Here is a 24,663-nt window from a genome sequence, read left to right as displayed (position 1 = left end):
GTGTAGCATAAGCCAAGGAAGAAGCTGTTAAATTTTTAGAGCAGATCCAATTCCCAAGGTGGATCCACAATTATTTTTTTTTTAAATCTTTTGTGAATGTCAGTAGTGAAAAAACATAGCCAATGTAGAAATATCCATCCATACATTATCCGTAGCCGCTTATCCTGTGCAGGGTCGTGGGCAAGCTGGAGTCTATCCCAGGTGACTACGGGCGAGAGGCGGGGTACACCCTGGACAAGTTGCCAGGTCATTGCAGGGCTGACGCATAGAGACAGACAACCATTCACACTCACATTCACACCTACGGTCAATTTAGAGTCACCAGTTAACCTAACCTGCATGTCTTTGGACTGTGGGGGAAACCGGAGCACCCGGAGGAAACCCACGCGGAGAACATGCAAACTCTGCACAGAAAGGCCCTCGCCGGCCACTGGGTTCAAACCCAGAACCTTCTTGCTGTGAGGCGACTGTGCTAACCACTACACCACCGTGCCACCCAGTGTAGAAATATGATGACTCTATATCACAATCCACATTCGCAGATACTAGTAATCTTCTAGGATACATGTGAGGCCATAGAATTCTAATGATTTTGGAAATATACCCAGACCTATAAAGTGGTTACGGTTGCAGATTTGCTCATCATAGAAGAGTCAACGATTGTCCTTGGTGAAGGTCTGGGCGCTCTGAGCGCACTTCTAATATATGAGGCAATTTCTGTCGAATTGCTATTGATCTGGACAAACGTATCTCACTTGTAGTGTAGATCCCATTTGAACCTGAATCCGTGGTTAATAAACACCTTGTCATAGACGGGATTGAGGGCATTTAGTGTTGTTTCTCATGTTGACAAGTACTATAATCCGATAATTACCGTGAAATTTCTTTGGCCTTCTTGCTAATTATATTTAAAGAAGTTGGCCCTCATCAGAAATTAGTTGAAGAGCCACCAGAAATCATGCTACGGTCAAAGTATCTGAGACTACATCGTTTTCAGCCTTCACTGAAACTCTCAACCGGGATGTGCGGTGTTTTATTCACCGCCACATGATTGGCTGAATGGTTAATAGCATCAATATATTGATATTGGGGGACTGTTGAAGAGTTTGGTTCCAAAACGTGATGAGCGCCATTTTAAAAATAATCAAGTTTCTGCCAAAAGAAGTTTGGAATTTATTCGCTATTCAAAGTTCTAAAATCAGTTTCATGCAGAATGCTAGTCTGGCTAACGTGACTTCAAAGCTCTGCGAGCATTTGGCCTGGCAAAGATATTAAGCCCAACCGTTTCCCAAAGGCGTGGTTGACCCGCCTCCCTGAAATGCCTCAGTTTGCTACTGGTCGAAGCCAGAAAAGGCTGTGACGAAGCTTAAACCAATCACATCACTCTTTCCTCTGACGTATGTGACGCGACGGAAACTGCTTGAGTAACAGGAAGAAGATAAATACCTCCAGGGCTGCACTTTGCTCCGTTTTCAATGAGAACTTCCCGTTGAATGCTTTCAATAAAGCATCTACCGCTGTGTCAAAGGCTTGCCGCTGCTCCATGTTCGTAATGTTTCTAGTGAATGAAGCGCTTCCGGCATAGATTCTGTAAACAATCTATGGCTTCCGGTCGCAGTTCTACTACGTCAGTCCCTTGAACACGCCTCTACCCAGGGCCGTTGGAGATGCTCAAAGTTGATTGGCTCCCGATTTTTCGGGAGCTTGGAAGAGCTGGAGATAGCTTGCCTTGCCAGACTAAGCTCGCAACAGGCCCTCGTGTTGCGTCACACTTAGGATGGGCGGGCCCAGGCTAGCAGAATGCAATATCCACTACGTTTCTCTGCAACATGCATCCCCTTTTCTTTCCAAACACAACAAGCGCCACGACTGATTTTCTGCAGAACATGATGTATCCCCCTCGACCAATCACAGCACACCATTCAAATACCAAAACAGTCAACATTGTGGCGCTTCCTCGCCTTTTACTGAGATTTGGAAGAAAATCAATGGCCTCTTTATGATCTTAATGTTTTATATTATTATTTCAGTCGATAATGTCGTCCAATGTTATGCTGTTTTCCATGTTGAGCACATGATTCCTCCTGGGATCTCGATATGCCAATTAATTTATTTATATTTAGGCACCACCGAAAAGCGGAGCTCCCGATGAGTGTAAAACGTGTTAGTAAATAATCCCCATGTTATTTTTTTAAAAAGCAGATTAAAAATCGGCGCTGGATAAAAAAACCATCTATCTTGTGTAAATAAAGATACAATCTTCGTTGTCCAGTGGTCAAGCTTTTGAGATGTGTGTTGCCTTGCAGTTGTGATCGGATTCCTTGTGGTCACAAAAGCCATCAAAATTCAGCTCGATGCATTACCATACTCTCAAGTATGGAGCGCTGCTGTGCTATGGATGGATGGATGGATACATACATCATTTGTCCAAAAGGGAATTAAAGATGCATTAAGGTACATGCTGTACAAGGTGTCCATCCATCCATCCATCCATTATCTCTAGCCACTTATCCTGTACAGGGTCGCAGGCAAGCTGGAGCCTATCCCAGCTGACTATGGGCGAGAGGCGGGGTACACCCTGGACAAGGCGCCAGATCATCACAGGGCGGACACATAGAGGCAAACCACCATTCACACTCACATTCACACCTACCGCTAATTTAGAGCCACCAATTAGCCTAACCTGCATGTCTTTGGACTGTGGGGGAAACCGGAGCACCCGGAGGAAACCCACACGGAGAGAACATGCAAACTCCGCACAGAAAGGTCCTCGCTGGCCCTCTGGGTTCGAACCCAGAACCTTCTTGCTGTGAACATTCCTCAGAGCTTGGTGTGTAAAATAGATTGGAGCTTGTAGACGACAAGATGAATGTAATTTAGGAAAATCTGTGGTCCAGTACAAGAGACGGTCCAAGTTCAGAGGCGGTCATGTGTGTAGATCAAACTTACTTCTTGTTTGTAGTTATATTTCTCACACGCACAACAATGTATTGATGTAATGGATTTATTGCAGTGGGGGGGTTAAAAATCAAAATCTGTATTTCCATTTTTAAAATTATTACAGCCTCATAGTGTGTTATTAAAGTTTCAAACCAAAAATAGTGGTTTTCATCCTACCAATATTTTGGGAAAGAGAATACAATTTTTTCCCCCCCCCATCACATTTATCACAGTGGATTTATCATGTTTTGGAACCAAATTCTTCAACTGTCCCTTGTAAAGTGGGCCACGAGTTGGTTTAGTGGTTAGCGTGTCCACCTCTCGACCGGGAGTTCTTCTCGCGGTCGGGTCATACCAAAGACCATCATAAAAATGGTAGCTACTGCCATCTGGCAAGGCATGCTGCAATACAGATGTGAATGGGGAGTCAAACTCTCGCGGTTAGCAGAGGACTAGCCCCCCACTGTAACCCTAGCTGTATAGGCGAGAGGCCGAGGGCTACGGAAACGGAGATTGGCGCTGCATTCATACGCCTCAAAGAGCTGGTTAGTACTGGGACAGGAGACTGCCTGGGAAGACCAGATCCTGGCATGGAAGGGACTTTGACTTTTTTTTTTTTGACCCTTGTAAAGTCACCATCCAGTTTTCACTTCATACTGAAGGTGTGGGGAGTCAATCCCAAAGAGTTGATTCCCTGATTCACTGAAAACTCTGGAAGCTAAGTGTCAGCCCTGAAGCGTTGGAGTCGATTCAAAAATGATCCTCCTCACATAAAACGAATGTAGCATCCGCACGTTTCAGTTAGCGAAGTGATCACTGAATGAGGTCTGTCGGTTTCTATAAAACTTGCAATGGTTTCCCAGCCTTCGGATTTTCTGCAGATTTGCTGAAGATCAATGACATGACCGAGCTTAGCCGTCGTCCCATCCTCCCTCCTGATTTGTGCTCTCCGACATCTCTTCCCCTTCTATCTCTCTCCTGCTCCCTTTTCCTCCCTGTTCATCTCCTTTGATCCGAGTGCGCTCAGGCTCATGAATGAGTAATGGCATGTTTATGAGCGATTCATCACGGCGTAGCCTGACACGTGTCTGCGAGGCCTGCAGCACCGCTAGGCTGATAACGCACATCTCCATGATGAAGACGTGACTGGTTAAAGCCGTGTGCTTCCTCATATCTCTGTTCAGGTGTGATGGATGGACACACATGAGCCTGTGGCAGAAGAGAAACGTGGTTTGGACATTGCAGGGGAAATGGAGCTGGGTTTGAAGCGAGGACTGGAAGAAAGATTGCCTCGATGGTGTCAATACATCATGTGTAGCCACTCTCGAGAGTTCTGCTTGATTGCTTATATGAGCTCCAACTGTCACGTTTGTTCATTTTTCAAAAAGAAAAGCAAAACTTTTTGCTTTATTTCCTTTCCTTTTGTTTTAAGCTCTTTTGGATTGGGTGAACTTGAGAAGTGTGTTTTCTGAATTACTCGACTTTCAGAATACAGTAGATGGACAAATGAAAGTAGGTCCTTAAGTTCTCCATAGCATTAGGACGCATCATCAGTGTTCTTTCCTGGAGTCATTGGGTGTTTCGGGTCTTTCCACAAACACCCTCTTCCAGGCTACCCGATCAAGGCTGATCAGACCTCAGCCTGTGTCCTCGTGGCATATTTCTGCCCCCATTGCTCCCCCCTCTTCAACCAGAGCCGTCTGGATGCGCTCTCTACTGCCTCCATGTTGTTAACAATGGCTCTTCTGCTGGCACCAGTTATGCCCAGGGTTCAGTAAGCCAGGGAGCAACCAGCAAATCCCCTACGGCTCACCTTTACTGGCATGCATCTGGTCCCCGCCACCAGGTCCTGGTATCTTCCTTTCTTGGGCCTCCTTCATCCTCTTTTCCCAGGGTACCGTCAGCTTTCAGCAGTATCAGCTGCTTTGTAGCCTCTGAGACCAAAACGATGTCAGGTCTCAATTGCCCCTTTTCCACCAAAGCAGTTCCAGGGCTGGTTCGGGGCCAGTGCTTAGTTTGGAACCGGGTTTTCTGTTTCCACTGACAAAGAACTGGCTCTGGGGCCAGAAAAACCGGTTCCAGGCTAGCACCAACTCTCTGCTGGGCCAGAGGAAAGAACCGCTTACGTCAGCGGGGGGCGGAGTTGTTAAGACCGACAACAATAAGGTCGCCATTTTTAAGCGACGAGAGGCAGCAGCTGTACAAACGTGAAGTCATCCATTATTGTTGTTGTTGTTGCTGCTGCTGCTTCTTCCGTGTTGTTTTTGCTTCGATATTCGCGCCAAGGTTTATGCAAACGTAGCGACGTAACTGACGTATACAGCAACATAATGACGTGGCTTCCCTTAGCACCCCAAGCTATGGAAAAGCAAACTGGTTCTCAGCTGGCTCGCAAGTTGAACGAGTTGTGAACCAGCACCAGCACTGGCCCCGAACCAGCCCTGGAACTGATCTGGTGGAAAAGGGGTAAATGTGGACTGGGTGATTGTGTGGTGGAATCAAGTCTCCTTCGGAGCGGGGGTAATACTGGTTTACCTCTATCCGTCCGAAACGCTCTTTTTCTCAGCAACCACGAATCATAGCCACTTGGTACCGAGTTTCAGCTTGGGGTTCTGTACCGCGTATACCGTTTTCAGGTCTGTCGCACATCGACTTCCTGTTTACCGACTGAATGTACAGTATTCATGAAACATAGCGTAGATTTACTAAATTTTCGTAACCCTTTTTCTTGGCAGCTACAAATCGCAACTGCTTGATATTTGGTACCGAGCTTCAGCTTGGGGTTCTTTACCACATATACTGTTTTCAGGTCTGTCGCACATCGACTTCCTGTTTACCGACTGAATGTATTTATGAAAACATATAGGGTGGATTTTGACACTATTTCAAGAAGCAAAATGTGATTTCAGAATGAGTTTACCAGGATGTTCTTTGAAATCCGTGGGGAGAACACTGCTCTTTACTTACTTGTTTCAGGGTTAATTATTTGTTGAAGTCAACATCCATAATGTGTCCTGTTCCTTTGATTGCTTGCATTCTGATATAAGCAAGAGCGGGGGGGGGGGGGATACGTAAGTGAGCAGTAGCTCACAGTTGATCTTGTTCAAGTTTTCCATTTTTGGCTCAGCCTTTTTGGCTGAAGTCTATAGAAGCACCTCTCTGTATGTGTATAATTAGCCGAGTTCAAGCATGTTTAAGAATGGATGATAGTCACTGGCGTGCTGAGAGAGGCTGAGCTCAGACCTGCACAGGTCTCCTAGTTATTTGATACGAACGAAGCTTGATATGAAACTGCACACTGAATATTGTCAAGTTTTCATATTCAGTTGCAGCGGCACGGGATAAAATAGATACCTGCTTCATGTAGACGAAACTAATAGGGGTGTGAATCTTTCACTCAAAACGGTTCGATTCAAATCTCGATTCACAGGCTACGATCCGATTCAGGAACGATTCATAAAAAGTAGTAAACGATTTGGTACGATACGATTCGATCCGGTTCGATTCATTACAAATTGACAACTTCCAAGTGCTTCATGTTACTGAGAAGAAAAAGAGAAAAACAGAAATGAAATTTCAAAACAGGATCCTTTTGTTTATTTATACTTTACATACATTACATTAGTAATGCTGGGATGCATTGCAAAACACAAAACTGGAAATCCGGTGTGCCTCACTTAACAGGTTTTCAAACTCTGCTCATACTTAAAATACAATACATACTGGCTTTCCCTCAAAGACCACAAAATAATAAGGTTAGATATCAAAAATAAAAGTAGCCTATAGCAATCTGTGGTTGGTAGAAGAGAGCAACTGGACTTGCTTGAAGATTCTTGAAGACGTTTCGCCTCTCATCCTAAAGGCTTCCTCAGTTCTGTCTGACTAACACTACGTTCAGACTGCAACCTGAAACGACCCATATCCGATTTGCTGTGAAATCCGATTTTTGTTAGGCTGTTCACATTACCAATTATATGAGACTTGTATGCGATCTCCAATATGAACGGAAAACGACCCAAAAGTGTCCCGCATGTGCAAATTGACGTAATACGTAAACAAAAAAAAAGCGCACTCTTCAAGTTTGCAAGTAAAGCATGGAGATGAGGCGAGACCTGGCGATGTGGTTTTTGTGGCGGCGGCGGCGGAACTCACACAATAATCTGATTAATGTGGGCAGCAGACTAATGAGACCGAAGGTGTCAAATTACTGGAAATTTCCAGAACAATCTTATAATCTTGTAATACAGGATGGTTTAAGTTATAAATCAGTTATAGAAACTGTTTTATTTAATCAGGCTAACAGATCAACATCCAGGTCCCTACCAAATCCACCATTAGCTTGATCAATTCTATAAAAGTCTATTTAAATTCTGAAAACTGTACAAATGTTGTTGTTTTCCACCAAAGAGGCGGGATTAGCCAACGCAGAATAGTGACGTTTGTCTCTTGTTGATGACGTGTAGGTCGCATGAATGCGACCTGTCCGGTCAGACTGCAGTCGCATGTGAAAATAACGGATATGCATCAGAATTAGGCCCACATATCCAAGCGGCCTGGGTCGCATGTGAAAAAATCGGATCTGTGTCGTTCAGATTGTTAATAACAAATCGGATACAGGTCGCATATGGGCAAAAAAATCGGATATGGGTCGTTTCAGGGTGCAGTCTGAACGTAGTCTAAAGGGAGTATCAGGTATTTATCCTCTCATGGATCATCATAGAATCCGAATGCTGATGGCTGCGTCGTAGGTGGCTGATAAACGATGTCCTAGACACCCACTTCTGTTCAGTGATGGTCGTTCCAGGTTGACAAAAATGAACGATCCTCTCTGGCTAAGATGTCTGCCAGTTTTCTGGAAGTCCTCTCATACTCCCACACTAGTCAAAGGGAACTCATCCCAAAGTGTGTAGAAACATATCTGTGATCCTCTTCTTAGCCAGAGAGGATCGTTCATTTTTGTCAACCTGGAACGACCATCACTGAACAGAGGTGGGTGTCTATGACATCGTTTATCAGCCACCTACAATGCAGCCATCAGCATTCGGATTCTATGATGATCCATGAGAGGATAAATACTGGATACTCCCTATTAGTCAGACAGAACTGAGGAAGCCTTTCGGATGAGAGGAGAAACGTCTTCAAGAATCTTCAAGCAAGTCCAGTTGCTCTCTTCTACCAACCACAGATTACTATGTACCTGGATGACTGAGATTCGTCACAGACATAGCCTATAGCAAGTTGCCTATTAAAGGCAACAATCAGAATGATTACTGCTTCAGTCACTCATGTGAGTTTCAGTAACTGTAAAACAAGTGCAACATATCATTGCTAGACTTACACTACGTTCAGACTGCAACCTGAAACGACCCATATCCGATTTGTTGTGAAATCCGATTTTTTTGTTAGGCCGTTCACATTACCAATTATGAGACTTGTATGCGATCTCCAATATGAACGGAAAACGACCCAAAAGTGTCCCGCATGCGCAAATTGACACGTAATAAGCACATCTACGTAATGCGTAAACAAAAAAAAAGCGCACACTTCATGTTTAATGATTTCTTTTTTGTTTGTTTGTTTAATTATCTGGTTAGTGTTAAAGTGTGAGGTCTCGCGTGTGTTTTTGTTTCTGAACTGAAATGAAAACGTGTAGCCTGGTAACGAGGGTTGACTCCTAAATGTCTCTCTAATTTCTATATAAGTGCACTACATGTTACTAGGAAGTAACGGATTTTTAAACTCTATATAGTGCACTCGAGCTTCAGTAGGCAGTCATTTGGGATACGGCCGCTGTATTACCAAACTCTTAATTCAGGCTTAATAATTTGAACATATTTATTTCGTCATATTAATAAACTTTTTCTACATTTTTATAAATATTTATTTAGATTGTTTATAGCCAGCTGAATTCTGCAACTTCTCTCAGCGCTGGCTCAAGGTGCAGAAACACCAGTGCAGTTTGCTATGGAGATGAGGCGAGACCTGGCGATGTGGTTTTTGTGGCGGCGGCGGAACTCGCACAATAATCTGATTAATGTGGGCAGCAGACTAATGAGACCGAAGGTGTCAAATTACTGGAAATTTCCAGAACAATCTTATAATCTTGTAATACAGGATGGTTTAAGTTATAAATCAGTTATAGAAACTGTTTTATTTAATCAGGCTAACAGATCAACATCCAGGTCCCTACCAAATCCACCATTAGCTTGATCAATTCTATAAAAGTCTATTTAAATTCTGAAAACTGTACAAATGTTGTTGTTTTCCACCAAAGAGGCGGGATTAGCCAACGCAGAATAGTGACGTTTGTCTCTTGTTGATGACGTGTAGGTCGCATGAATGCGACCTGTCCGGTCAGACTGCAGTCGCATGTGAAAATAACGGATATGCATCGGAATTAGGACCACATATCCAAGCAGCCTGGGTCGCATGTGAAAAAATCGGATCTGTGTCGTTCAGATTGTTAATAACAAATCGGATACAGGTCGCATATGGGCAAAAAAATCGGATATGGGTCGTTTCAGGGTGCAGTCTGAACGTAGTCATAGACTTAAGCATGCAACATGTCTGTCTTATGTCTGTAATTAGCTTTTCTTACCAAAAAAACAAAAAGAAAAAGCTCCAAACACTAAACAAAAACTATTACGTTCTCTCCATCTCATAAAATTTTTTTCTGTCTGAAATCATCAGTGCTTTACAGCAAAAGTAGAGTGTGTGTGTGTGTGTGCAGGCCCGCCGACGGGGGGACAAACGGGTATGTTGTCCCGGGCCCAGGAATGGGGAGGGCCCAGAACTGGGCTCTCATGAAGTTGCGATTAAATTACTTTATTTCATTTCATTTCATTTCATTTCAAAATGTGTTGATCTGGGGGAGAAATGTGCTATATTTGCATTCAATAAATGATTTCTAGATCTTTTGCCTTTATTGTCTTTGAAAAAGGCGTCAAGAACCCCCTACCACCCCTAATGCAAAAATGGTTTGGTCTGACTCTTTGATTAAGGGGAAAAAAACGACATCGTTCGATCATAGCGCTTCGACAGTCAGCGTGCGTGCCATTTGCCAACATGCACAAGTCAGGAGCACAGAAAAGAGAAAAAGAGAGGAAGAAACCAAGAGACTCAGGGGCTCACTGCATAAATATTTTAAAAAAGATTGGGATGATGCAGCAGGCACTAGCAAAGGCAGTGGGGCAGCTGAGCCAGGTAAGACACAGCCAACTTTTTCCAGCCCCGTAAAGTAACCCCAACCGCGGCACGCAATTCACACTGAACACCATATCAAACGCACAGGGCAATGAATCATTTCATAACCACAACGGCTTAATAACATTGTGTTTCATATATCTGATTGAAGCTAAGAATATTCACATTAGCCCGCAATCATATCCCGCCGTTTCTCGAGCGGTGTGTTCTTCTCTGCTTTTCACACTGGACAGGACGCACGCACAGTATACTATGTTCGCCCCCAGCCCTGCCCGAAATCCCCCGTCCATCGCTGCTCCTTCAAGAGCACCCCGATAGTAGACTATCCACAAGTTTAGGAATACCTTTTTGAATACCTGTCATTTAAGGGTTGGAGTGAGTAGAGACTGGGATAAGAGAGGTGGGTGTGTGTGGGGGTTGGCCTGGGGGGGGGTTGTTAGGGGGGGCCCATTCAGAGCATTTTGTCCCGGGCCCAGCCAAAGCTGTCAGCGGCCCTGTGTGTCTGCCTGAGTTGGTGCATGTGTGCTTATGACTTCTGTTTACATCTCACAACTCAGAATTTATTCATACTTGTCAAGATTCTTTTTGAGGAAAATCAGCTGATTGGCATGATCATGCCTGAGAACACTGCGTTGAACTGAAACGACATCCCCTGCTGTGCTAAAAACTCTTTCTGATGCTACGCTGGTTGCTGGTATGCAGAGATACTTTTTCGCAAGAGATGACAGCAGTGGGAGGTCCGATTGTCCCTTCCACCATTGCAGTGGGTTGTCCTTGAGGGGCAATGTATTACGCTGTCCGTACCTCATAACTTCATCACTGGCCGCCTTCTCGTTTGAAGATCTTGTTGCTGCTTTCACTTCGAAGGTCTCTCCAAACAGTAGATCCAGCGCTGCACCTTTTCTTTTCTTCTTACAGGGAGGCTGGTCATCATCTGAAAAGGAAAAGAAAGAATAACACTAATTACTGATAATGTGTGCAATGACCTTATTTTGCCTTATTTCACCTATAAATTGAAACCTGCTTAAACCCTATTTTGCTCAACAACACACCTTTCTGTGTATCCTGGATCTGGGAACAAACGACACGTTCCGGATTGCCTTGCCCAGGGTCTGTCAGCAGCTCTGTCTGCCCTTCAACTCCCTGAACTGGCTGTCCCTGATTGTCCTCATGTGATGTTTCCTAACAATCATTAAGAATTAAACACCAGCAGTCACAAAAAATTAAATGTGCAGAGTGCAAGAAATGGTAACACAGCACAACAAAAAAGTTCTAACTCAATAAAAATGCTTCTTACCTTGTTGTTAATGGCTGCAGCTTCAACCGAAAGGCTTGGGAAGATCCTCTCTGTTACCCCTTTTCCACCAAATCAGTTCCAAGGCTGGTTCGGGGCTGGTGCTGGTTCACAACTCGTTCAACTTGCGAGCCAGCTGAGAACCAGTTTGCTTTTCCATAGCTCGCAGTGCTAAGCAGAGATACGTCATTACGTCGCTGTATACGTCATTACGTCGCTGTATACGTCACTTACGGCGCTACGTTTACATAAACCTTGGCGCGAATATCAAAGCAAAAACAACACGGAAGAAGCAGCAGCAACAACAACAATAATAATAATGGATGACTTCGCGTTTGTACAGCTGCTGCTTCTCGTCACTTAAAAATGGCGATCTTTCGCGGTCTTATTGTTGTTGGTCTTAACAACTCCGCCCCCCCGCTGACGTAAGCAGTTCTTTCCTCTGGCCCAGCAGAGAGTTGGTGCTAGCCTGGAACCGTTTTTTCTGGCCCCAGAGCCAGTTCTTTGTCAGTGGAAACAGAAAACCCGGTTCCAAACTAAGCACTGGCCCCGAACCAGCCCTGGAACTGCTTTGGTGGAAAAGGGGCACGTGTCATCGTCAGTCAGAAAGGGCAATGTCTTGAAGCGCGGATCAAGAGCTGATGCTGTGTAAAGGAGGTCATGGAGATGTGTATATCGCTTCTCAAAGTCATTATTGAAGGCCTTTTCATCTCAGTGATGAGAGCTGTATCTTCATCAGTAGCCTCTGGCCCTGTCCACACGGCAACGGATTCAGGTGAATCCGATACAATTGTTTATCGTTTCAGCCTGGCGTCCACACGGCACCGGCGTTTTGGGTGCCCCAAAACCCGATCTTTTGAGAACGGGTCCCAGAGTGGAAAGATCTGGCAACATTGCCGTTGCGAAGTCGTCTGGATGAGTAGAACGGATTTGTTTACGATGACGTCACAACCACATGACTGTGAGTGCTTCACGCCGGGTAGAAGTGTAACAAACTCGATGCGAGTTGTCAACAAATCCTATAACTTGGTTCATGAAACGCGCTTACAAAATATTTTCACTGTGAATATTTATTGTGTAATGGTGCAGAGAGAGAGAGAGTTAGGGCAGAGTCAATCCCGCCAGCAAAAATAGGGAAAAAAAGGAGCGATCTCGCCTCTTCAGATGTTGGTTTAAGTCCTACAATACATTCCTCAAAAAGGGCGTAGAAGAACAAATTAATCCATCAACGTGTAGCATTCAATTTATTCCGGACCATTAAAGATGCCGCCTTCTGCGTAGAATCATACGTCATCCTTGCCGCCATATTGGATGGGTCAAAGCGGAGAATAAAGATGCCTCATTCATGTGCTGCGTTTAACTGTACCAACAGGTTTACCGTCCAAACGAGATCACATGGGATTACCTTTCACAGGTGAGACTGGAAAAATACTTTTCATTGTATTTGGTCATTATAACGTAACTTTACGAACAGGTTTTTCTGACTTTGTGGCTAATATGAAGTCTCGCGCATAATAGTTTATGCGCATGCGTCCTTACTACTTCTATTGTTCTGGTGTCTCTGAAGGGACCGTCTTACAGCGCTCCTAGAGGTGTGGCATGCGTATTGCATCGTTTTCAGGAAGCGTTGCGTTGCCATATGGACCTGATATCAAAGTGCTTGTCAAGTTTGGCCTTGAGTGGGGCAATCATTGAGATTGTTGGCTGCTCCTCCTCACACATGACTGTGGTCACAACTTTTACTGGAGCCATCAGTTTAACAATATCTTCAGCATTGCAAATGTCTCTCTCATTAAGAGTGTTCACCTCCTCTCCTTTCCTGAGCTCCTTCGACATGAGAGTGGCAAACACCGCTGGCTGTTGCTCCAGGAACTGCTGCACCATGTCAAAGGAGCTATTCCATCAAGTGCACACCTCATGTACGAGTTTGTGGTTAGGCATACATAGTTGCTGTTGTTTCTCACGGAGGAGGTCAGCACCTCTGATGTTGCGATGCAAAAATCCAACAATCCTCCTTATTCTCCCTGGCAACCTTGCAGCTGTGTCCACTTGAAAAGCCTTCTGTGACGCTAAATTTAACGTGTGTGCAAAGCAGGTAAGGTGAGGACTCATTTCGGCTTCAACTCCAGCTACAGTCATGTTTCTGGCATTGTCAGTTACAAGAGCTGGGTTTTATCCAAAATGTTCCAATCAGCGCATGCTTCCTTCAGCAAAGCACCTATATTTCTTCCCGTGTGACTATCGTTGAAGATTCTGGTTTGTAAGACATGGTTTCGCAATTCCCAGTCTGGAGAAATATGATGTGCCATAATTGTCACATACGAGTTCATTGCACACAAAGTCCACGCATCGGTGGTAATTGCCACTCTCTCTGCTAGGAAAAGTTCTTGTTTTACTTTGTCCTTTATCTTGTTGTACATTTCAGGCACACACCTCTTGGCGAAATGTTGTCTGGAAGGTACCTTATACCTTGGCTCCATAGTTTTTACCATGTCCTGAAAGGCTCTGGTTTCAACCACACTATATGGTCGCAAGTCTTGCGCAATAAAACGAGCGATAGATGCCGTTATCGCTTAGGCCCTTGCCGAGTTGTGGCTGAATTGAGATTGGAAAAATGCCTGTGTTTTATTGTCTTTGTCCTGTCCGCTCTTGTCCGTGCTGGCCGTTCTTGCTGTGCTAGCACCACTAGCCTCCTGTTCACCCGCATCAGCCCCAGCATGCCGTCTTGCCAGGTGATTGTTGAGGTTTGTCGTGCTTCCAGTGTATTTTATGGTTGCTCTACAAAGTCTGCAAATTGTGTGGCTTTTGTCTAGCTTTCCACCCTTCTTTAAAAAGCCAAATGATTTCCAAACCTTCGACTTTAGGTGTGAAGCACTGAAAATTTCATCCCCGTTGCCTGACATGTTAACACGTGTTGCGCTGCTCAACTAAATCAGCCGACGTCACAGGTAAAAGGTCAAGACTAGAGTCTCGCGAGAGCTCACACACACCAAGTTGCACCAGAAACGACAGCAAAGAGGACAGATTGATAAACCCGACTATAGCAGAGACCGTTGTCCTTCAGTGTCTTTGGTGGCACAACAATCAAAGGCAACAATGACATGTATGGGCCACTGGAGCTGGAAACCGATTCGCTGCCGTAAATCCGGAAAATCGGACCGTTTTTAGTACATTTCATCCGATCAGGGCTACACTGACCGGTGCACTCGGATCGCGTAGGTCACAGACCGATAACCGATCCAAATCGATTTATCTTTACACCCCTAGAAACTAATATATAGAAAATATTTGCAAGGGCACAAAATCAACCTCAATAGAAGAAGAATATTACAGCATATGAACCATCGAATTTTGTAGTGTTCTGTGTTTCACGTTAATAAATTGCTGCATTGTCTTATGACAGTGACACCAATAATGAGATGCACATCACAGTTACAAATATATATTTATTATTTTCTTTGACACACACCATGAAACCACCACCACGACATTTATTATGGCGCGACTCTGCTGGGCGCCTGGTGGACAGCAGTGAACCAGTACCTTCACTTTACATCATTACTGTACAGTTACAATCAAATGTCAAACTTGATATGTTGAACAGTTGTCTGGCTGCATTTTTCACATCCACAGCACCATTAGGACTAATTACCATGCACCTGTTCCTGATTAGAGCGCAATCACAGCGCAGACCTATAAGGACTCTCAGTAACACAGACTTTGTGACGTATACACACTGTCCTCTGCGTCTGACGTTACCAAGCCTTGTATTTTGTATCACTTTTCTGGTTTTTGAACTGTGAGTATTGTGATATCCTGTCTGTGTCTCACTGCCTGTTTTTCGACTCTGCCTTTGTCTCCGTTTTGGATCTGCTTGCTAGGGTGTTTTCAATAAAGCTCTTCCTGCACTTACATCCGTCTATCGCCCTTTGAACTAGTTTTATCTGAAACGGTCACGAATAATTTCCATAAAATATGTTGGTGAATAATCCCACGTTTATTATTTTTTTAAAAAGCAAAATAAAACTAAGCGCTGGATAAAACCCCATTTATCTTATGTAAATAAAGATACAAATTTTGTTGTCTGGTGGTCAAGCGTTTGAGATGCGTTGCCTTGCACTTACAATCAGGTTTCCCTGTAGTGGTACACGTATATTTGTATGTACATACGGATGTCGTACGATCACAAAAGCCATCAAAAATCAGGTTGATGCATTACCGGGTTCTCTTAACTATGGAGCTCTGCTATAATCCGCTATTAAAACTATAGCCATGTTCAAGCATGCATTTAAACACATGGAGAGAGAAAGATAACCCGACACGTTTTACATACAATAGTCATAGCCCAAACGGTTAGCTTTAGGCTCTTGTCAAGAAAAGTGGCAAGGAAAAACTCCCTGAGAACACATGAGAAAGAAACCTCAACAAGGATTCTGAGTCATAAGGGAGCCTCTTCAGGATGATGGTGGATAGCGAGATTAGTAATCATTTATACAGGGGTAGAAGGATAAATCCAAACAGTGCTAAGTGTTGTAAATAAGAGTCCTGGGATGAGTGCAAGATTGTCTTCGATCTTTACAGCAGCAGTTCTAGTGAAGTACTGAGAGGAGCTGCCCACTCAGGAGCTCCCTGAGAACTACACACCTTTTAGGATTTTTAATTTTTTTGCATTCACACCGCCAGTAGGAACGCTGAAGCGATGTAAGCTGGCTCGCCAGCATGATGTTAGCAGGAAATGCTAGCGAAGATTTTTGTTTCACTTCGAAGCATGAAATTTGCGCTGTATTTCCTCCATCGCATGTAGGATCACTAAAGCCAGGACTTACTTTGTCCATGTGTGCTGTTTTTTTCCCCCCCCTCTTCCCCCCCACTTTTTAACGCTAACATTTCGCGCTGATGTTTACGCTGCTAAAATTTGACACGGATTTTTAAAAATGCAGGTTGCCAGTACTGCATTGGCTCATGTCCAACTAATCAATGTACACTTATGTCTGGACCAATCACCTTATGCTTACATCACTCATGGTTCCTGTTGTGCTGGGAGAGAACCAACCCCGGAGTAGGAGCTGCAAAAGAATTAGAAAACGATCAGATTTGCGTTCCTGTATGAACGCCGCCAGTACTAGATTGCAGTCGAACATGCTTCCATCACGTTAAATGTGAACAGTAATCTACAATAAAAATGAAACAGATTTCTCTGCAGCTAATTCACTTCTGGAAATCACTCGCCGAACAAAGCTGTCTGCTCGGATCCCCAACGAGGACTGTGCACGCGTTAATTAATAGATCTAAAAGGACAAATCCCTTTTTGGCATCTTCTGATATTATCATTTGAATAAATGGCGAAAGCAATAAAGGGTATGAGTTATACCAATTTGGAGTGTTAATTAGCAAAGTATTCAAGCTAGTTCTGCTACATCTCATTCTCATCTCATTATCTGTAGCCGCTTTATCCTTCTACAGGGTCGCAGGCAAGCTGGAGCCTATCCCAGCTGACTACGGGCGAAAGGCGGGGTACACCCTGGACAAGTCGCCAGGTCATCACAGGGCTCAGACACAGACAACCATTCACATTCACACCTACGGTCAATTTAGAGTCACCAGTTAACCTAACCTGCATGTCTTTGGACTGTGGGGGAAACCGGAGCACCCGGAGGAAACCCACGCAGACACGGGGAGAACATGCAAACTCCGCACAGAAAGGCCCTCACCGGCCACGGGGCTCGAACCCAGACCTTCTTGCTGTGAGGCGACAGCGCTAACCACTACACCACCGTGCCGCCAGTTTTGCTACATAATACCTAAAAAAAAAAATACCACTAATGTTTGGGTCTGACAGCAGCACGAAATGGAATTTGTAACCAGTCATGGATAAATGATGTCACGATGCGGCGTAATTAACATTTTAATGTGCACTGCAAGCAGCTCTGAGAGTACTTTCATGTCTCAATGCATGTCCTAATGCAAAGGAGAGCAAAAAACAGTCATATGTACTTATCCAGACATATTTACTTTTGCAGGCTCAACCATTTCCCCAAGCAGAATGGACCTTCTGGAGCCTCCTACATAATTCTGTAAATACAGACAATAATGACGCGTGGAGCGCTGGCTTAGCGCTAAGCAAGCAGTAATGACACACACATCAAACCCACACACACACAGCATTTCCATATAGGGATGCTCTGAAATTTTGACCAACAAAAAGTTTTGGCTGAAAAGAGTTCAAAAACAATAAAAGAGGATGAAAGACGGAAATATCTGAGTGGGCGGGGGGAAAAAAAACAGTGCCAAATACTATTGGATTTTAATAATAATTAAAACAAGATAGTAATTTGCGCTAGCTGTTACAAACCAGTGTAGTCGAGTCACTAAACCTCGAGTCCGAGTCCAGTCTCGAGTCCCCAGTGTTCAAGTCCGAGTCACGAAAGAAAATTTCAAGTTGAGTCCGAGAACAAGACTGTTTGACGGTGGCTGTTGCTGTCTTTATGTGAAAGCGTCTCTGCTACCGTGTCGGACTAACGTTCCTGCTCGACTGCCCCATTTTAGTTAACAGGCTATAGATAAAAAGCTTGTTCATCGCTCAGCAAGCCCCGCCCACTATCAACAGGGCAAATAACATGATCGAGGGCTAACACTAGCTAGTTCATCGCTCAGCAAGCCCCGCTATCAACAGAGCAATGAACACAGTGCGTCACTTCCTTCTCTGCGTCTTGCCAAATGACGATTGAAGTTCGAGGTTGTCCCCGTCGTCTCCTCAATAGCTCTTCTACATATGGAACACATAGCAGTGCATTTTTTCCCACCGCACGAGAAGTCTGTATCAGCAAAGCGGACAATCCTAGGGGCTTCTCTCCAGGCATTTTAGCACCATTGACGTTAGTTTGTTCCTGAACATGGCGTATGAACAGGTGAATGTGCATTCTCTTGCACAAAATTAGTACAAAAATTAATGTAGATCTCAATATCTTATGCCAAATTGTTATGGCATGTTATAAAAAATGAAGAAAAAAATCCGAGTCCTCATCTCCAATTTACAAGTCCAGATGCAGTTAATGCACGAGTCTGAGTCATCAGTGCTCGAGTCCGAGTCCTGTAACAAGCCTGTTACAAACCAGGACATCTGGTCGCTGTACCCTATAGATCCGGAACGGTAAGAGATCCTGTAGAGAATGAGATTTAGTGAGGAAAAGTTGTGCCCTGCTGCTCTGAACAAAATAAATAAAAATAATGATAATAACTGATTGAAAAGATCATGAAAATTGATGGTTATAAGTGATTTGAAAAAAAAAATCCCGTTTTTCATGAATCATTCTGGATCAGTGATCCAGATCAACACCAAAAGTCATAGCAATTAATTCAGTGTAATTCAATCTAGAGGTAGTATTCTTGTGAAATTTGGTGATGGATGATTGGTTAAAAACTGAGGGAGAAATAGCGTCCTAAAAAAGTTATGATAAAGTAGAAAGTAAGTAGAAAGAGCCTGAGTGAGAGTAACAATTTGCACCAGAACTAGGTAGTAGGTTACATTTTGTTTTTTCATTTTCGCTAGTTGTAGAGTCTTTACACATCCAATTTTGGAAGGAAAAATCCTTTCATCCTCAGAAATTGTTTTCGAAGGACTATGAACACTCTGACACCAAAGACGAATGTTCATGTGTGAGAACGTGTTTATTTTTCTCGCAGCACGTTCGAATTTTCAAATATTTCGTTAACAAAATCGACTCATTCAGTCGTTAATTTTGGCTGCGCAAAGCAGTCTGTATGGTGTCTGAATACTCGGTCGGCATTTAATAGTAGTTGAAAGATACCTTTGCGCAGACCCGGCGGCAGAAGCGGTCTAGTAGCTGGGCATTGCACTGGCTGGGGGTGGGCACGCATCGGCGAACCCAGTTTTACTAGGGGGGTCTGGGGGCATGCTCCCCCAGAAGAAATTTTTGAAAAAAACACTCTAAAATGGTGTACAACCCTGATTCCAAAAAAGTTGGGACAAAGTACAAATTGTAAATAAAAACAATGCAATAATTTACAAATCTCAAAAACTGAGATTGTATTCACAATAGAACATAGACAACATATCAAATGTCGAAAGTGAGACATTTTGAAATGTCATGCCAAATATTGGCTCATATTTGAAATTTCATGACAGCAACAGATCTCAAAAAAGTTGGGACAGGGGCAATAAGAGGCTGGAAAAGTTAAAGTTACAAAAAAGGAACAGCTGGAGGACCAAATTGCAACTCATTAGGTCAATTGGCAATAGGTCATTAACATGACTGGGTATAAAAAGAGCATCTTGGAGTGGCAGCGGCTCTCAGAAGTAAAGATGGGAAGAGGATCACCAATCCCCCTAATTCTGCGCCGACAAATAGTGGAGCAATATCAGAAAGGAGTTCGACAGTGTAAAATTGCGGAGTTTGAACATCAAACTCAAATTTTGATCAAATTTTGAATCAAAATTTGAAGTTCTTTATGGAAATCAGGGACGCCGTGTCATTCAGACTAAAGAGGAGAAGGACGACCCAAGTTATCAGCGCTCAGTTCAGAAGCCTGCATCTCTGATGGTATGGGGTTGCATTAGTGCGTGTGGCATGGGCAGCTTACACATCTGGAAAGACACCATCAATGCTGAAAGGTATATCCAGGTTCTAGAGCAACGTATGCTCCCATCCAGACGACGTCTCTTTCAGGGAAGACCTTGCATTTTCCAACATGACAATGCCAAACCACATACTGCATCAATTACAGCATCATGGCTGCGTAGAAGAAGGGTCCGGGTACTGAACTGGCCAGCCTGCAGTCCAGATCTTTCACCCATAGAAAACATTTGGCGCATCATAAAACGGAAGATACGACAAAAAAGACCCAAGACAGTTGAGCAACTAGAATCCTACATTAGACAAGAATGGGTTAACATTCCTATCCCTAAACTTGAGCAACTTGTCTCCTCAGTCCCCAGACGTTTACAGACTGTTGTAAAGAGAAAAGGGGATGTCTCACAGTGGGAAACATGGCCTTGTCCCAACTTTTTTGAGATGTGTTGTTGTCATGAAATTTAAAAATCACCTAATTTTTCTCTTTAAATGATACATTTTCTCAGTTTAAACATTTGATATGTCATCTATGTTCTATTCTGAATAAAATATGGAATTTTTAAACTTCCACATCATTGCATTCCGTTTTTATTTACAATTTGTACTTTGTCCCAACTTTTTTGGAATCGGGGTTGTATTTTGAGCTCTTCAGACACCCTGTTCCGCTGCTATATATTGTCCGTCACTGAGCGCATTTGCAGGGAATATTCCGTTTCATACGGAATATTGGCAGTATTCCATTTGCACACGAGTCATGTTGTAAACTCGTTCCGAACACCCAACACTGAATGCGCAAACGGATGATTGTGATCAATGTTGACAGCAAATTAAGATTGATGTTTACAATTAAGAGTGCGCAACAGAAGATTACATCACACTCATCCTCCCTGCACAAAGCCTAACTGCAGTCACTGAATCCCTTCTCAGTGAAACCATGCGCATTAAAAGTTTTATGTCTCAAATCTAGTTTTGTGAAGCATGACAACATTAATCTTGAATACAGATGTGTTTTGTAGGTTAACTGAAACGTCAAAACCAGTTTCTTACCTCGAGTGCTTAGTTTGCAAATCAAACGCCAAGTGCATGACCGCGCAGGGCTGACGAGATGGGCGCAGGCCGAAACGTTAAGAAAACAGTGTGTCATGTATACACATTTTAAATTAAGGACTTTTTCTTTAATATTATGCCCTTTTTTTAAAAAAAAAAAGTGTTTAATTGTAGTAGCCTGCAATTTATTTATCTCATCTCATTATCTGTAGCCGCTTTATCCTTCTACAGGGTCGCAGGCAAGCTGGAGCCTATCCCAGCTGACTACGGGCGAAAGGCGGGGTACACCCTGGACAAGTCGCCAGGTCATCACAGGGCTGACACATAGACACAGACAACCATTCACACTCACATTCACACCTACGGTCAATTTAGAGTCACCAGTTAACCTAACCTGCATGTCTTTGGACTGTGGGGGAAACCGGAGCACCCGGAGGAAACCCACGCGGACACGGGGAGAACATGCAAACTCCGCACAGAAAGGCCCTCGCCGGCCACAGGGCTCGAACCCGGACCTTCTTGCTGTGAGGTGACAGCGCTAACCACTACACCACCGTGCCGCCCAATTTATTTATTTATTTATTTATTTATTGTGCTCATAAGTTTACATACCCTGGCAGAATCTGATTCTTGGACCATTTTTCAGAGAATATGAATGATGACACAAAAACATCTTTTCCACTCATGCTTAGTGGTTGGGTGAAACCATTTATTGTCAAACGACTGTGCTTTTCTCTTTTTAAATCATAATGACAACAGAAACTACCCAAATGACCCTGATCTAAAGTTCACATACCCTGGTGATTTTGGCCTGATAACATGCGCAGAAGTTGACATAAATGGGTTTGAATGGCTACTAAAGGTAACGTCCTCACCTGTGATCTGTTTGCTTGTAATCAGTGTGTGTGCATAAAAGCTGAGTGAGTTTCTGGGATCCAGACAGACTCTTGCATCTTTCATCCAGCCACTGACATTTCTGGATTCTGAGTCATGGGGAAAGCAAAAGAATTGTCAACGGATCTACGGGAAAAGGTAGTTGAACTGTATAAAACAGGAAAGGGATCCAAAAAGATATCCACGGAATTGATGATGCCAGTCAGCAGTGTTCAAACTGTGATTAACAAATGGAAAATCAGGGGTTCTGTTAAAACCAGGCAAATGCCACAAAGTATCTCGCCTACAATACGCCAGACGAGCCTCAAAACTTCTGGAACAAGGTAATTTGGAGTGATGAGACCAAAATTGAACTTTCTGGCCACAACCATAAACGTTACATTTGGAGAGGTGTCAACAAGGCCTATGATGAAAGGAACACCATTCCTACTGTAAAGCACGGAGGTGGATCGCTGATGTTTTGGGGATGTGTGAGCTACAAAGGCACAGGAAACTTGGTCACAGTTGAAGGAAAGATGAATGCAGCACGTTATCAGCAAATACCGCAGGCACATTTGCACTCATCAGCCCGGAAGCTGCGCATGGGACGTACTTGGACGTTCCAACATGACAACGATCCAAAACACAAGGCCAAGTCGACCTGTCCTTGGCTACAGTAGAACAAAGTGAAGGTTCTGGAGTGGCCATCTCAGTCTCCTGACCTCAATATCATTGAGCCACTCTGGGGAGATCTCAAGCGCGCAGTTCATGCAAGACAGCCCAGGAATTTACAGGAACTGGAGGCTTTTTGCCAAGAAGAATGGGCAGCTTTACCATCTGAGAAAATAAAGAGCCTCATCCACAACGACCACAAAAGACTTCAGGCTGTCATTGATGTTAGAGGGGGCAATACACGGTATTAAGAACTGGGGTATGTAAACTTTTGATCAGGGTCATTTGGATGTTTTTTGTTGTCATTTATGATTTAAAAATAGAAAACACAGTTGTTTATCAATAAATGGCTTCACCCAACCACTAACCATGAGTGGGGAAAAAAGTTTTTGTGTTATCATTCATATTCTCTGAAAAAAGGCCAAGAAAGCAAAAATTCTGCCAGGGTATGTAAACTTATGAGCACAACTGTATTTTAAATATTGTGCTAAGCTGTTGGCCCTAGCCTATGACAGGGCGGGCGGGACAACACTAGGGCGGGCCCACGTGACTAAATGGGCGGGCCCGCCCATCGCGCCGGGCCCGCCTTTGCGTCTCAAAACCCAACACTGTTTGACGAGGGGAAACAGAAACGATAAAGATAATGACGCAAAATACAAGAGGAGCTCGCCAATGAAAACGGCAGGTGTACAGTCCATGGTCCGTCGCCTACTTTGTGATGTGATGAAGCTTGCTACGAGTCTCAGGATCTTCTGAACCAAGCAGTGAAACGTCCCACGATCTTGTCTACTTCTCACGATTGGCTGAACCCAGACTTTTCTTCCTCCGGCCCCTAAAAGAAGCAGCAGGAGCTCGTTATCGCTTGTCGATTCCGTCGTCATGCGATTTTGTTTTAAGAGCTCGCATAATCGCATTGCATCACATCAAATTTGTGTTTAACCTCCTAAGGCCCAAGCTGTTTTTTTTTTTTTTACATGCATTTTTTATTTCTCTTTGCTATTTGGGCTTATTAGAACCTGATTAGAATAAAAACTAAGCATCTTTTGATAAGATGTACTTTTAGAGAAAAAGTATGTCCACATATGTGGATTCTTGTTCCGAATTTCCATAAAGTGCTGTCCACGCATGTGACCGCTAAGCCCTAGGAGGTTAAGGTGAATATTATTAATGTTGCGTGAATTAATCAACGATTTTTTTTTTCCCACACTGTAGCTTGTAAAACGTGATCGTACAGCACAGTCACGAGGCACACAATCTGTTCTCGTCTTCTTCAGGTAATTATTACGGCACCCCGAAACCTCCGGCCGAGCCCAGCCCTGTGCAGCCTGACCTGGTGGACCAGGTGCTGTTCGACGAGGAGTTTGAAACCGAGGTGCAGCGCAAACGGACCACCTCCGTCAGCAAGATGGAGAGGAAGGACAGCACGGCGCCTGAGGAAGAAGAAGAAGAGGAGAGGCCGGCACTGGTGAACGGACTTGCAGGTGAGATGTATTTTCAATATTCAGGTGTCTGGCTTCAGTGGAACCTGATGATGTGGTTTTGTGCTGCTGTCGCCCATTCGTCTCCCTCAAGGTTCATGTGTTTTGAGATGCTTTTCTGCTCATCTCGGTTGTAAAGAGTGGCGATTCGAGTAACCGTAGCCTTCCTGTCAGCTTCCGAAATTGGTAGCGTGTGCAAATCCGAGGAGGTCAGCAAAGCAGCCCGTCTGGCACCAACACCCGTGCCACGGTGAGATCACATGATGTTTCAACGTGAAGCTCTCGATTTGTATCGGCTTGTTTGACTTTGTGCCTCGTACACGATTTGAGAGCGAGCGTACGGCTCTCGGGACATGTTTCCCGTCAAGTCGCGTGAAAAAGAATTGCCGTGGGTTCAGTTGAGCTTCAGGAATTGCCTCAAGATGATAAAAATGTACTTGCGAGCTTATCTCTTGTATGCCTGTCTGCTCCAAGTCTCTGAAGAGCTACACACTTATCTGTTCATTAAGGACAGCTCTAAATAGCACCATCTGTCTTGCGAGGTAAATATTTAGCAGATTATTAT

General features: G+C 43.9%; 1 protein-coding gene across 2 annotated transcripts in view; it reads left to right on the top strand.

The window, feature by feature from the left end:
- The window catches only part of magi3a (membrane associated guanylate kinase, WW and PDZ domain containing 3a), a 439,861-nt gene that overhangs the window by 269,120 nt on the left and 146,078 nt on the right, over nucleotides 1–24,663 (top strand). For both annotated transcript variants that reach the window (XM_060937472.1, XM_060937471.1), the window contains exon 4: nucleotides 23,895–24,101. In XM_060937472.1, coding sequence (XP_060793455.1) covers nucleotides 23,895–24,101 — 207 coding nt within the window. The remainder of the gene's footprint in view (nucleotides 1–23,894; nucleotides 24,102–24,663) is intronic.

This window comes from Neoarius graeffei, chromosome 13 (assembly GCF_027579695.1).
Source record: "Neoarius graeffei isolate fNeoGra1 chromosome 13, fNeoGra1.pri, whole genome shotgun sequence".
NCBI classification, from domain to species: Eukaryota; Metazoa; Chordata; class Actinopteri; order Siluriformes; family Ariidae; genus Neoarius; species Neoarius graeffei.
Note: the sequence above shows the minus strand (reverse complement) of the source record. Positions and strands in the feature narration are given on the sequence as shown.